Here is a 14,670-nt window from a genome sequence, read left to right as displayed (position 1 = left end):
CAACCCTGACTCCAATTCTCAGTAACACTGAGCGTAGCTAAAGAACCATGTTTCCCAGAGTTCACGGTGTATTTTTCCTTCCAATCCCAGGGTCCATTTGTCATTGGGTTAAGCTGGATATCCTGACCAGTTAGCATATGTACATCTGAAGTATTCAGGTACACTCTACTTCATTACTTCCTCTTCAGCGAAGACATCAGGAGAAGTGCTCTCCCATGAACCGTGGCCAACTTTGGTCTCTCTTTACCCAGTACACTTGTCAGTCAGTCTTGGGTTGGTGCAGCAATGCAGCCTAGTCCTGGTCCATGGTTACCCTGAGCCTTACACTCCATGCAAAAAAACGATTTAAGACTTGCGATGCCTTGCCCATCTTCTCTGCACTTCCATCTCTTGTAGATACTCGACATTTGTACAGTATGAAGTGTCAAACAAAAATAAAATGTTAATGTTTATACTAGCCACATTATTCAACAAAGTGGATCCCTGCCATACTCGATTGAAATGATAGTGAACTCTACAATTACTTCATCACAGAATGCTGCAGAACATCGAAGAGTATCTGTGTCTTTGTGTTATTGCAGTATGTTCCCACGGGAAATCTAGATAGTCTTTGTGTGTGATTATTTTTCTATTCCTTGTTCTTTTTCTCCAGGTGTCTGCCACCTCCCTCACCAGGTGGATGAACTGCAGGCCTTCCCTCTTCGGACAGTGGCATCAGAGCACTCAGCTTCAGAGGAGTCGCATTCTGATTCTCCAAAGTGCATGGGGTTCTAGGGTGGACACAAACATTAAGGGTCAGGTCTGACAACAGCATACAATCTCCAAATTCCATTTCTCCTGTTCTTTCATTACCCTGTTCCCTCCCCAGATCTCTAACACCTCACCTAACTCATCAACCTTCACTTTGGAACATGGAGTGTGTGTCAGGAGACAAACAGCAACCATGAGCAGCATCAGAGCCGAGCCGACCCCTGCTCTCACCCTTACTGATATGTGGAAATGATGGCATAATAATACCGACAGCAAAATGGGATTAATGGAGCTGTCCAAAACATAGCAGCAGCTGTAGCCTCAAATGCAAGGCTGGCCATATTTCCTCAGTCATTTTTGAGCTTTGCTGAAGAACAGTCTCAAAAGTTCAGAGTTTCATATCAAGCTCTCACTACAGAGACCATCAAAGACACCTGAGAATCAGTGTTGGGAATGACCAACTCCAACAGCAGAAACTGTTGCCAGTATTGGGAAATGGCAACTTCAAGGCTACAAGCTAATCTTTTAAGGGCCGAAAGCTTCCAGTGGCTCAAATGAGACCTGGTCTATCTACGCAGTCTGGTCTGCAGAGTAAGGCAAGGCATATCAGCTTTAACATTAATGAATGTGGGTACCACCCGTTTGGGGTCAACGCAGCAACAAACCTCACCTGAAATGGTGAGTGGGCACCTGTGCCCAAGTTCTCCAGATAAATGAGGAGCCCTCCTGTAACCCCCAAAGTTGCAGGTGGGGTCAATGCTGGAGGACTCTGCTGGTGGGTGTAATCCCAGCCTATCTGCTGGATTACTACCCGAGGAATTTTGATTCCTCTCCCTCTTCATCCACACAAGCTGGTCATGAGGGAATATCAATTTGATGAACAAAATTCGGAACAAAGTATCAACTTGAATGACAGAAACTGATGACAAGAAGAGAAAACTGGTAAGTAAGAGGGTCATAGGAAAAGGAGTAGGTCGATCAGCCCCTCCTTTCTGGTCTGTCAATCAATTAAATTATGCTTAAACACAAAAATCTAGGCTGACATTTCACTTCAGTGGTTGGGACGTTAAACTGATGCCTCATCTTCTTTCTCAGGTGGACGTAAAAGATCCTATAGCACAATTTGAAGAAGAACAGAGGAGTTATCCCCAGTATCCCAATATTTATCCCTCAATCAGCATCACTAAAACCGATGAGCTGGTCATTTATCTCATTGCTGTGTGTGAGAGATTGTTACACAAATTGACTTCACATGTTTCCTACATTATGACTGTGACTACATTTCAACCAAAAAGTACTTGATTGGCTGTAAAGCATTTTGGGGCCTCCCAAGGTCATGAAATTCAAGTCTTCCCTTTTCTTTATGGCTGAGCTGTACCTATTCTAGAATAATAGCGCATCGATGAAGATCATATAGCCATCTTGCCTATGCTGGCACTTTGAAACAGTTATCAAATTAGCCCATTTTCCTGCTCTTACCCCATATTCCCTTTTGGAAGTTACTTTGGAATCAAGCAGTGCATTCCAGATCACAGAAACTGTGTAAAATACTCTCATCTCGCCTCTGGTTCTTTTACCTTAACTCTGTGTCCTCTGGTTAGCAACACTTCTGCCACTGGAAATAATTTCCCCTTATTTACTCTATCAAAACCTTCCTGTCTTTGATGACCTCTATTAAATCTTCCCTACTTTAAGGAAAACAACTCCAGATTCTCTAATCTCTCCACACAACTGAGTTCCTCGTTCTTGGTATCATTCTAGTAAATCTCCTCTGCACCCTTTTTAAGGCCTTGACATTCTTCCTGAAGTGTGATGCCCAGAATTGTACACATTACTCCAGCTCGGGACCTGTGATTCAGAAAGGTTTAGCATAACTTCCTTACTTTGATACCAAATGCCTCTATTTGGCTAAAGGATCCTGTATACTTTTTTAACAACCTTCTCAATTTGTTTGCTACCATTTCAGAGTTGTATACATACACCCCCTCGGTCTCTCTCTTGTGTCACTCTCTTGAGCATTGGTGAGAATTAGCTCGGCAACTAACGATGAGAATCTCACCTCATAGCAGTGCTCCTCTGCACACAGTTTCCCGAGCGATATCTGAGTTTTTACCCTGCGGACTGCAGACTCTTTGTCAGACAGCCCATCTGACTGCATGGATATCTCAATGGGAATTTCCGGAGTGTGTGATAGCAGATCATCTAGTTTATCCTCCAGACGGTCCTCGTTATTGTTGCTCAACCCATCCGGAGTGCCACTGTGTGAATGGTCACTGGTGTTGCCTTCTTCCCCATCTGACACAGAGAAATTCTCCGAGCTAAAGGTGGAGTAGGACTGACAGCTGCTCATACAACGGTGGGGCCTGCAGAATACAAAGAGCAAAATCGCCTCAGAAACCCAGCAAAACATAAATTCACGGTGCCTGCACTCTGCAAAATAACAAATATAAAGGGGTTAAAAAGCTTTCACCTCTGGGGCCTGCTTTCAGAACAGACTGGGGATCAAATGCTTTTTTGTCTGCAACTGTCTGAGGCTAAAACAAAATGAGTTTAGATCATCTCATTGCAGTTTCTATTAACTCCTGGATAGGAGTGAATCATTCTCTTTTACCTAGTATGTACAGGAGCTGACATTGAGACAGGCACAGTCCTTACAGTAACAAACAGGGGTGAATTGTTTCCTGTTACCCATTGTGCATTGTACACACATAGGAGCTGACACTGATCACACATGAGTCAAAAAGAACCAGACAAGAGGGAATTGTTCCCTTTTCTCACTGTGTATTCTACTTGTACATTGAGATACATATGAATTAGTATCAATGTCCACTACACCGTCTGGTAATATTTAGCTGGGGTCAAAAACAGTTTTCTATTTTGCCTTCTCCCACATACCAAAAAATAGTCAAGCTGACGTGAATTTCATTGCCACAACTAGGGGTGACTCAGAGATGATTCATGGACAATATCTGAAACCTATAATAGGATTAAACTCTTTTAACCAGTTTTAAAAGTAACACAGTCATTGGCTCCTTGACTCATTGGGTAAATGTAACAGCCGTCTCGAGCTGAACCAATCATACTTCCAGCAGCAGCCTCATCTGACACAGATTTGTCAACTCATTTAATCTGTCTCCATCCCTTTGTAACTTCCCTCTGCTGTCCAGACAAAAAATACAGTGGCTCCTAACTTAGTGTCATCTGAAAACTTTGAAATACAACTTTCTATTCTTTCATCCAAGTCGCTCGCAAATATAGAGAAAAGTGAGGTCCCAGCACAGATCCATGGGGAACAACACTTGTTACACATCCCACCAATGTTTAGTTTATCATTATTCTCTGCCTCCTATCTCACAACCAATCTATGTCACTTTGATTTCTATGCACCATATCAAATGCCTTCTGAAAATGCGTAGACATCGTCCACAGACAGTCCCCTGCCCACCATGTCAGTGACCTTCTCAAAACATTCAACTAGATCTGCCTTTCACAGACCCAAGCTGACTACTTAATCAGCTCATACTTTTCCAAATGCTCAACTATCCCTGATGATAGATCCTTTAGCTTCTGCAGAACTGATCATAAACTGACATGTCTGTAGTTTTCTGGATTCTTCTTTCCTCCCTTCTTAAGTAACAGAATGATAATTTGCAAATTAATCCAGAGCCACAGATTAACTATACAGAGCTTGAGAAAATTATGACTCAATACAGTTCCAATTTCCTTACCTACAGAATACCCGGGGTTAAAAATCTTTAGGTCCTGGAGATTTGTCTCTCCTAAGCTCCTTTATTTTCTCTAATATAGTTTTTGTAACATACTAAATCGAGTAAGTTTGACTTACTTTTAGGTTCCCTTAAAGTGTTGGTTATTTCATCCTCTTTCTCTACTGTGAAAATGAATATAATGTGCACATCTAACAAGTCTACCATTTCCTTATTATCCATTTTAGCTTCAACTGCTGTTTTAAATGACCCCTTGTTCCCCTTTACTACTCACTTTCTCTCAACATATTTATGGAAACTTTTGCTGCTCATTTCATATCCCCTTTTTTCATCTTTTATTATGTTCTTTTTACCCATTTAGTCGCTTTTATAGCACTCTCCGTCTGCCGAATTTCCACTTTGGGGTCAGCTTCAGCCCTCAGTTTGTGCTGGGTAGACAGGGTGAAATTTTAACTCAGTCACAATCCGTTCACTTACACAGAGTTAAAATCAGAGACACTGTCTGAGCCCAGGCAGCTTTTTTAGAGTAGAGTTGGCCTCATCTGGGGCTTTCTGCCCTTGATCACTAAAACAGTGACTCCTGTTGTAAACTGTGATGCCTACTACAGTTGAAAGACCTTCAAATAATGATTGCCTACACATGGGGTTTTGGAGTGCACTGGTGGAATTGTACTCCAGCTGGGACATGTCCCCTAGAGAATCTCTTGCTCATACTACACACCTAGACATGGATCAGCAAGAAGACACCTTTACAGAGGCATTGGATGAAGTCCTTGAAGCCTCACTGAATTACTGCAAATTTGTATTGGCATTGAATCTGCAGAAATTGAGTCTGGAGCCTGCCCTGTGAAGCTGAACATCCTTCAGGCCAGCTTCCCAGCTGCATTCCTTGGATGGTCTGCTGCAAAGTTTGGATTTTTTCCTTCTGGTGGAGGAATTCAGCATCATGAGCTTTAGGTGGCACCCAGCAATTAAACAGGAGGAAAAACTTAAATCTTTTGGCCTGTTAGAATCTCAACAGGTGCCTTGACTGCAACCCTTGAATCTGGGAGGGCAGCAGGAACCTAAGAAAGGACAACATAGTCCTTTCTTGTAGTCCCTGCTTCCCACGCATTTAAGGAGGTGTGCAGCAGATCTACACTGGAGTCTCAGTGATGATGTGGGATGCATTGGTTGCCACAGCTGTATAGTAGAGCAGCGATTCAGGTAAAAATAAACGGAGTGGATCAGGAAGGGACAGAAAGTTTAGCAAAGGTAATTGGGCATTAGTGACTAAGGTATCATCAGGGAAAAGTAGAAAAATAATTATTCTAAAGGCACCTTTTTGAATGCGTGAAGCATTCAGAACAAAATAGATGGATTAATAGCACAGCGTGAAATTAATTGGTTTGGTCTAATAGCCATTAGGAAGGTGTGGTTGTAGAGTGTCCCATATTTGGGAATTAAACATCCCAGGTAATTTGACAGGATATAGAGATAGGTAAAACTGAAAAGGAGATGGGGTCGCCTTGATAATAAATGATGGGAAAATGACAATAGAGAGAAATGATCTGAGCTTGGAAAATCAAGACGTAGAATCAATTTGGGTGGAGATAAGAAACAAAGCAGGAAATACTGGTGGGAGTTGTTTATATGCACCTTAACAGTAGCTGTAGTATTGGGAGGAGTATAAGTCAGGAAATTAGAAGCACATGGAACAAAGGTCATACAATAGTCATGGGGGACTCTAATCTTCTTTTAGATGGGCAAACCAAATTTGCAGTACTAATGTGGAGGGCGAATTCATGGAATGTATTCAAGATAGTTTTCTAGATCAGTAGGACGAAGAACCAAACAGAGAACAGGCTATTTTAGATGTAGAACTGAAAAAGAAAAAGAAAAGCAAAATATTTTCTAAATATTAAGGGAGTGGGAAATGTTTGCATTCATCAAATCATAGAAAGTTAACATGCAGGTACACCAAGCAAGTAGAAAACAAATATATGTTAGCCTTTATTACAAAGGGATTGGAGTATAAATGTAAAGAAGTCTTACTGTACCTGTATATGGCCTTGGTAAGACCGTGCCTGGAGTGCTGCGTACAGTTTTGGTCTCCTTACTTAAGGAAGGATGTATTTGTCTTAGAGAAGTTAAATTAAAATTCACCAGACTGATTCCTGGGATAGGGAGGATTGTTCTGTTGAGTAGACTAGACCTATATTCTGCAGAATTTAGAGTTTGACAGGGTCAGTGCTGGGAGGATGTTTCCCCTGACCAGGAGAAGTTCACCATTTAGGACTGAGATGAGGAGACATTTCTTCATTCAAAGGGTTGCAAACTTTTGGAATTCTCTAGGCCTGAGATTTGAGGATGCTTGGTTGTTGAGTACATTCAAGTCAGAAATCACTAGATTTTTGGGGACTAAGGGAATTAAGGGACATGGGGATAGTGTTGGAAGGTGTAGCTAAAGTAGGATATCAGCCATGATCTTACTGAATGGCTCGAGAGGCTGTATGGCCTGCTCCAGCTCAATTTTTTTTTAATGTTCTTATTTTTAAGTTCTATCCTCAATCAACATCCAGCTGGAGTCACTCCATGACAATCAGAGGTCAATGTTCCTACTTCTACCTTGTATGAGTTCAGCCAAATGAACATGGAATAATAGTTGCTATTTCATGGGGGAAAACTTAGGATCCTTGGGAAAGGGGTATACTTACTGGACTGCTATATACATGAAAAGGAGATAATTTCAGGTCTATGGAAAGAGCTGAGGGAGTCAGACTAATCAAATGACTCTTTCAAAGTGCTGGCACTGAATTCTTGGCCCAAATGGCCTCATTCTTTGCTGTATGATTCTATGATTATATTTTATGACTGTCAGTCCAGGCTTCAGCCAGACCTCACAGCGTGATTTTCACTGCTGAGTACAGTCATTCACAAGTCCTTGTACTCAAAGTTACACCTCACTCTCTATGTTGCTACGTAACACTTGGAAGGGGAAGAAATTTTAGAGGATGGCTGCATTTGATGTCTTACCTCTGTCTGCGAGGAAACTCCACCTCACTGTCCACTTCTCCCTCCTCTTCCTCGGAGGAGTCATCTCCATTCTGTGACCAACAGAAAACAATGGCACTCTGTGTCCCATACAGCACATACACTGAAGACACAAGCTGCCTTATTTTACATTGGCTAAGATTCCCTCATTTCTAATCACAACTGATTTGCTGTCCTGCTTCGTCCAACACTGTTGCTTCACAAACAGGCACTCAGTTTAGGCAGCTTCATTCCAGTACTGAGTCCACCGATGAAAGTTACACCTCATTCAGCATCCAGTTTGAAACTACAATCAGAGATCCCAAAGTAAGAATTGGCACCGTTCTGAAGTTGTGACTAATTCGGTATGGAGGAAGCTTTATGTTGTACCCAACCCGTCTGGCTCTGTTGCTGCCTCAGCTCACCTGCAGCTAAATCCCTCATCCATACCTTTGCTAGCTCTAGATTTGACAATTCCAATGGATTCCTTATCAGCCTGCCATCTTCCATAAATTTGAGATCGTCTAAAACTCTGCTGCTGGCTCCTAACTCAGACCAAGTCCCGTTTATCCATCATTCCTGTACTCACTGGTTCCCAGTCCATCAATTTTAAAATTCTCATCCTTGTTTTCAAATCCCTTCATAGCCCTATCTCTGTAACATCCCTCCAAGACTTCTGTTCTCATCCAATTCTTGCCTGTTGCACATCCCAAACTTTAATTACTCCGTTATCAGCAGCCATGCCTACAGCTGCCTGAGTCCTAAGCCCTGAAATTCCCTCCCCAAGCTCACCACTACCCCACTCCTGTAAGACGCTTCTTAAAACCCCTCTCTTTGACCAAGCTATTAATCACCTATCAAAATATCCCTTTAGGTGGTTTGGTATTGAATTTTATTTGATAATGCTGTGAGGTGAGATGTTTTACTCTGCCAAAGGTGCTATATAAATGTAAGTTGTTGTTTTTATATCTAATCCATATTTGGAGCATTTAATCCTCTGGTTTCCCATGTTGGAGCGGCTGGGTTCTGCTCCAAGAATTGGACTTCTCTCCTGGGTTGGTGTCAATGTTGATCCTCTACCCTACCCCCCACTCCCTATTCTTACCTCATCCTCAGGGATCTTTTTGGTGTGCCTCTGACCCTCTACCTGATTTGGGCTGTTACATGACTCACACTCAGAGCTGTGTGGCACACAGTCCTGACAAACCCGTGTCCTTCTCACAATTAGCAGATGGTACAGAATCAACAGCTTGAAATATGTTCTGCTGACAAAACAGTCCTCCAACTGACCCCATCAGCAGTCAGGGAGATGAGGAAAAGTATAACGTTACATCAAATGATAGCACACGATGGATTGCAAGCCAATCCCAACAGGACAAGTATCAGGAGGATGACACATTTTCACAGGCTGTCTGAATCTGTATTGGTGCTTGATTCAAGAAAAATGTCAGGAATCTGTCACATGATAACATTTCATGAAGCGCTTCCTTTGAGCCTGTTTCTCACTTCCAACCCCCAATCCCTCTCATTCTTACCGCTCCTCGACTCTCTCCACTTCATCAATATTATTATGATTACTCCTCCTGTCAAATTTCATCCCTTGTCTCTTCAAAGCTTCAAATACAACAAGCTCCTCCACTTTTTTGAAACCAAGGCCTTGATATTGTGAGGCAGGGAGAATGTGGGGAAAATCCGGTAAGGCTGAGGATGAGGAGGTTCTGCCAAATTTAACAGCAGGACCTCATTATCTTTTTTTCTTTTGTTCCCAGCCTGGCAGAGCCACAGACTAAATCTTTAAGTTTTAACCCCCTCCCTTTCCTGCCCGTCATTGCGGGGTTAATATTGACCCCCAAGACGCACTGAGCCATCTCCTGCTCTATCTTTTCTGGTACTTCAAAATTGTGCAACCCCTCACCTCTCTTGAACCCCACTTATTCCTGCAACCTTGGCATTACACAATCATTTCGCCTCTGTTTAAACATGGCCTGCACTGTGGCCCTCACTGTAAAAAAAAAGGTCTGGTCCATAATTATCCATCCACAGAATTATACCTCCACCTGGCAAGTACTGGTCTGGCACTGATGGTCCCATTTTGCGAGAGATCAGATCCTGAGCCGAGCTGGATACCTTCACCTGTACAATCACTTAGTACTTTTTGAATGGTTTGCATCACATTAACCTGGGAAACAAAGGTCATTTAAAGCCTTTGCTTTGCTGAGAAAGTCATATTGAACTTTGATCAAGAAAAGTCTACCCAGCTCCCTTAGTGAGTGAGTACAGTCTGCCTGGTGCAAACCAGAAAGTCTCCATTCTAGGCTCAATGAGCTGATATTAGCTGTTGCAGCATTAAATTCTGTCTCTCTGTCTCCCCTTGCTGCACTCTTTCTATCTGTCTGTTTTTCTCTCAATCTCACACTCTCTCTCCATTCTCTGTCTTTCTCTCTCTGCATTAAAGATTCTATATAAATATAAGTTGCTGACTCTCTCTCTCTCCGCCTCTCTTTCTCTCCCTCTTATGTTCTCTCTGTCTCAGGCACAGGATTCACATTCTTATACAGAGCTGGGTGGAGGTCAGTTATTTATCTTTTAGTTTATAGCCAAGCTCGATTGGATCCTCCTGTTCTATTCCAAGAGTCCTCCAGTTTTGGATGGCCCTTTGCTGAAAGCATACTCAGAATTTCAAAGGACAAAGCCTATGCTGACACTATCCCTGCCCCACCCCCATCATTAATCCTCTGAATGCCCACCCTCCTCATACTGACACATACTAAAGGAATTCAGGCCATGACAAATCAGGTGGTATCAACCAAATGAGAGCAGAAATCGGGAACTCTCTCCCCCTAAAGGCTGGGGATTCTGGAGTTCAAATGCAACTTTCAAAACAAAAATCAATAAATTTTCTTGGGTAAGGGTGTCAAGAGCAATGTACAGGTGGGCAAATGGGGTTGAGGTACAGATCAGCCATCAGCGAACTGAATGGTGGAGCAGGCTCAAGGGATTGAATGGCCTCTGCCTAGCCCTACGTTCCTATATCAGCTGCTACTTGGTAGAACAGTGGTAACCAGGGATTCTATACTTCAAATGCCTGTCAAAAAGCATTTTGGAATGTCTTGAGGCCGTGGGAAGTACTATATAAATGGAAGTCTATCTCAGGTTTAAAAAAATAGGAACAATGGTACAGCCCACACGTTAAGAGTTCATAGAATTTATTAAAATCACAGAATGCTACAGCACAGAAAGAGGCCATTTAGTCCATTGTGCCAGTGCCGGCCATTTGATAGAGCTATCCAATTAGTCCCACCCCTCTGCTTTATCCACGATCTTGAAAACATTTCCACTTCAAATATTATCCGCTTTCAATTCTGAAGCATATCATTTAATCCGCTTCCTCCACACTTTCAGGCAGAACATTCCCAATCGTAATAACTAAGATATGCTCAATATACCTCTGGCTCTTTTCCCTTAAATCTGTGCCCTCTGATTACTGACTCTTCTGGAAACAGTTTCCCCTTATTTACTCTATCAAAACCCCTCATGTCTTTGAACAACTGTTAAATCTTCCATTAACCTTCTCCATATTTAGGACAGCAACCCCAGTTTCTCTAGTCTTTTCACGTAACTGAAGTTCCTCATTCCTGGTGCCATTTTAGTAAATCTCCTCTATGCCCTCTCCAAGGGTGTGGTGCTTGGAATTGGTCACAATACTCCAGCTGGGTCTTAAACAATGATTTATAAAGGTTTAGCATAACTTCCTTGCTTTTGTACTTTATGCCTCTGCTTGTAATGCCAAGGATCCCTTCTGCTCTAATAGCTTTTTCAACTTGTCCTGTCACCATCAAAGACTTAATGCCCGTATACATCCAGGTCTCTCTTGTTTCTCCACCATGTTAAGATTGTACCATTTAGTTTATATTGTCTCTCCTCATTCTTCCTACCAAAATAAATCAATTCATACTTCTTTGCAGTAAATTTCATCTACCATGTGTCTGGCCATTTTACCTCACTGCTTATCTGAGATTTGTATCATCTGCAAACTTTGAAATTATATCAAGGCCAGCTGATTAATATGTGTTGAAATCGTCTGAACCATTGGAGGACACTACTGTTTATGTTCCTCCAGAATGAAAACCAACTGCTCACTACTATTTGCTTTCTGTCCCTTAACCAATTTAGCATCCACAGCGCCCTGTCCCTTTAATGCATGGGTTTTAATTTTGCTAACAAGTCTATTATATGATACTTTATCAAACGTCTTTTGGAAATCCATGTACACATCAACCTAATTCTGTCTGCACCCCTGTCCCCGCCCCTGGCTAATGGTGAAGTTGCTCTGATTTTTTACTTTCTCACAATCTGAACTCAGGAACTGCCTGCGGATTTATTGTATATTTACCTCCTTTCTCAGGGCTCCCAGCTTGCGAGGTAGTGTGGGTGGGGTGAGGTGCTGAGCGGTACTCAGGGAAGACCCTGCTTTGCAGCTTTCCTTTTGCTTCTCCTCCATGGGCCTGCTCCTCTCCTGAAGCTTGGGGCTCTCATAGTGAGCCACAGGAATGTGGGCTGGTGATCGGGGGAGGCTTGGGCTGGCAGGACCCACCTCATGTCCGTTGGACAGTCTCTCAATTCTTGTGTTGCCCTTCAGCTCCTTGCAGTCTTGGCACATGATGCCCTGACCAGCAGCACTGTGCCCACAGTCTGGCACACTGCCATTCTCCGAACTCCTCCTGCAGTTTGCGGCCAGTGTGGTGGAGATAAGGTCGGGGCTGGAACCAGACATCTTGCACTGCAGGTGGTCAGTGTGAGGGCTCCTTAGTGCTGCTGCGGGGCCAAAGTACCTCAGGTTATGCACACAACTGGCAGCATCTCCCAGGCGATGCTGGTGGTGGAGGGCACACTCCTCTGGGGCCGTGATGGCCCGCAGGACTCCTGCAAACTCATGGTGGCTGCCTTTGCTGTTGCCGCGCCGGTGCCGTGGCTTGCTACGATACCTCACCTTCCCGGGAGGGGTGGACATCTTCGGGCTACCAGAAATAGGTGAGTGAGTTGATCCAACCTCCACATTCGGCACAATGCCATCTGACCTCAGGAGATCAGGTCTGTGGCAGACAAAAGAATAACTGGTTAACGTACAGTGATCACATTGGCACAGGTTGTCAATGAAAACAAAGAGCCCTAATAGAAATGGTCACCATACTTTGGGTTAGGTACCACTTCTGGACATTATCCCCAGACAGGTACAGCATGGGTTAGACACAGAGTAAAACTCCCTCTACATTGTCCCCATCAAATCTTCCCAGGGCAGGAACAGCACAGGTTAGATACAGAGTAAAGTTCCCTCAACAACGTCTCTTCAAACACTACCAGGACAGATACTGCATGGGTTAAACACAAAGTAAAACTAAAAAAAAACTAAGTTGAATGAGAAAGCTTGGATGTAAGGGAGCCTGAATGTTAGGGAGAGGGGTAAAAGAAAAACTTAAAGTGATGTCTGGACAAGGGGAGGAGCTGATTGGTGAGTATTCTTCTTTTAAAGTCTTAAGCTTTAATAGTCTAATAAATAGAGGCATGGAAGGGCATCTCAGTCACATCATGTACATATTCTGTTCCATGTGAAACTGCAAGACGCTTCTCATGTCCTTGAAGTGTTATCAGCAGCAGGAGTTCAAGCCTCAGAGGTACTGGCCATAATCTTCCAACCCTCCTTAGACATGAGGCCTTGCCAGGGGACTGGAGAACTGCAGATGTTTTAAAATTTTCAGATTACGCAACTCTCAGGAAGTGTAGTAAACTTTGAGGAGGATAGTAATAGACTTAAGGAGGATGTAGGCTGATGGGATGGGCAGACACGTGGCAGATGAACTTTAATGTAGAGAAGTGTGGAGTGATACATTTTTATAGGAAGAATGAGGAGAGGCAATATAATCTAAAAGGTACAATTCTAAAATGGATGCAGGAACAGTGAAAACTTGGGAGACCTGTACACAAATAATTGAAGGTTTAGAAAGCGGTTGAAAAAGCATATGGGATCCTGGGCTTTATAAACAGAGGCATGAGTATGAAAGCAAGGAAGATATGATAAATCTTAATAAACCAGCGGTTTGGCCTCAACTGATGTATTTTTGTTCAGTCTGGGCACTACACTTTAGGAACGATGTGAAGGCTTTAGAGAGGGTGCAGAAAAGGTTTATGAGAATAGTTCCAGGGATGAGGGGCTTCAGTTTCATGGCTAGATCAGAGAAGCTGGGGTTGTTCTCTTTAGAGAGGAGATGGTTGAGAGGAGATTTAGTAGAAATATACAAAATCATGAGGGGGTCTAGTTAAAGTAGATAGAAAGAAGCTTCCCATTAGCAGATGGGTTGTGAACTACAGGACAGAGATTTATAATGATTGGCAAAAGAATCAAAGGTGACATGGGGTATGCTTTCAAAGGGCCAAATGGCCTCCTTCTGTGCCAGAACCATTCTACAATTCCATAAAAAATCTCTCTGCACTGCCCCATCAAAACTCCAAGGGCAGGTTTAGCACAGGTTAGATACAGAATAGAGCTCTCTCTATACTGACCTAACACATTATCTATCTGTCACAGCCTCAGAAGAATGATACCAACTGTGTGACATTATCTTGGGTTTCATAGGACATCAGGGATTCAGTAAGTCTCAAAGGTTTTAAGGCTCTGTACATTTATTCTAATTTATATTTAAGCATATTGTGGTCTTAGTGAGTTACAGACAGCATATAATAGATATGTGCACCTTGATTAAAATCTGAGTTAGTTTACTGATTGTTCTTTTGAGCTCCCATCACTGTTTGATCCTGATGCCTATTAGCTGTGCTTGTGAGTTACATTGTGGCAAGTTACAATCTGACAGGGAAAAGTCAATGAATATATGTTTCTCAAACAATGGAGAGGGGATGGGGGTGAAGGTTACAATGGAGCTTAGAGACAGGAGTAAATCCTTCAACCTCTGAGCCTGTTCTGCAATTCAACTAGATCATGGCTGATTTGTATAATATGTAAATATGATAATATACTAATTAAGTACTTAAATGGCCCAAGCTATTGATTTTGATCCATAGGTTCCCCATTAAGTCAGTGATGGGTTCCCCACTGTGTCAGTTCCTCATTGTTTCTTTTATATTCATTCATGGGATGTGGGCATTGCTGGCTGGGCCAGCATTTATTGCC

General features: G+C 42.8%; 1 protein-coding gene across 1 annotated transcript in view; it reads right to left on the bottom strand.

Annotated features, from left to right (window-relative positions):
- Positions 1 to 642: 642 nt before the first annotated feature.
- The window catches only part of LOC121285064 (mitogen-activated protein kinase kinase kinase 13-like), a 66,670-nt gene continuing 52,642 nt past the window's right edge, over positions 643 to 14,670 (bottom strand). Inside the window, exons 10-13 of the mRNA XM_041201189.1 lie at positions 11,881 to 12,580; positions 7,491 to 7,561; positions 2,810 to 3,113; positions 643 to 770 (exon numbers count right to left, since the gene is read on the bottom strand). Of these exons, the coding sequence (XP_041057123.1) occupies positions 669 to 770; positions 2,810 to 3,113; positions 7,491 to 7,561; positions 11,881 to 12,580 (1,177 nt within the window). The 3' untranslated portion in view covers positions 643 to 668. The remainder of the gene's footprint in view (positions 771 to 2,809; positions 3,114 to 7,490; positions 7,562 to 11,880; positions 12,581 to 14,670) is intronic.

Source organism: Carcharodon carcharias, chromosome 12, assembly GCF_017639515.1.
Source record: "Carcharodon carcharias isolate sCarCar2 chromosome 12, sCarCar2.pri, whole genome shotgun sequence".
Classification (NCBI taxonomy): Eukaryota; Metazoa; Chordata; class Chondrichthyes; order Lamniformes; family Lamnidae; genus Carcharodon; species Carcharodon carcharias.
The sequence above is the reverse complement of the archived record's forward strand: the minus strand, read 5'-3'. Positions and strand labels throughout refer to the sequence as shown.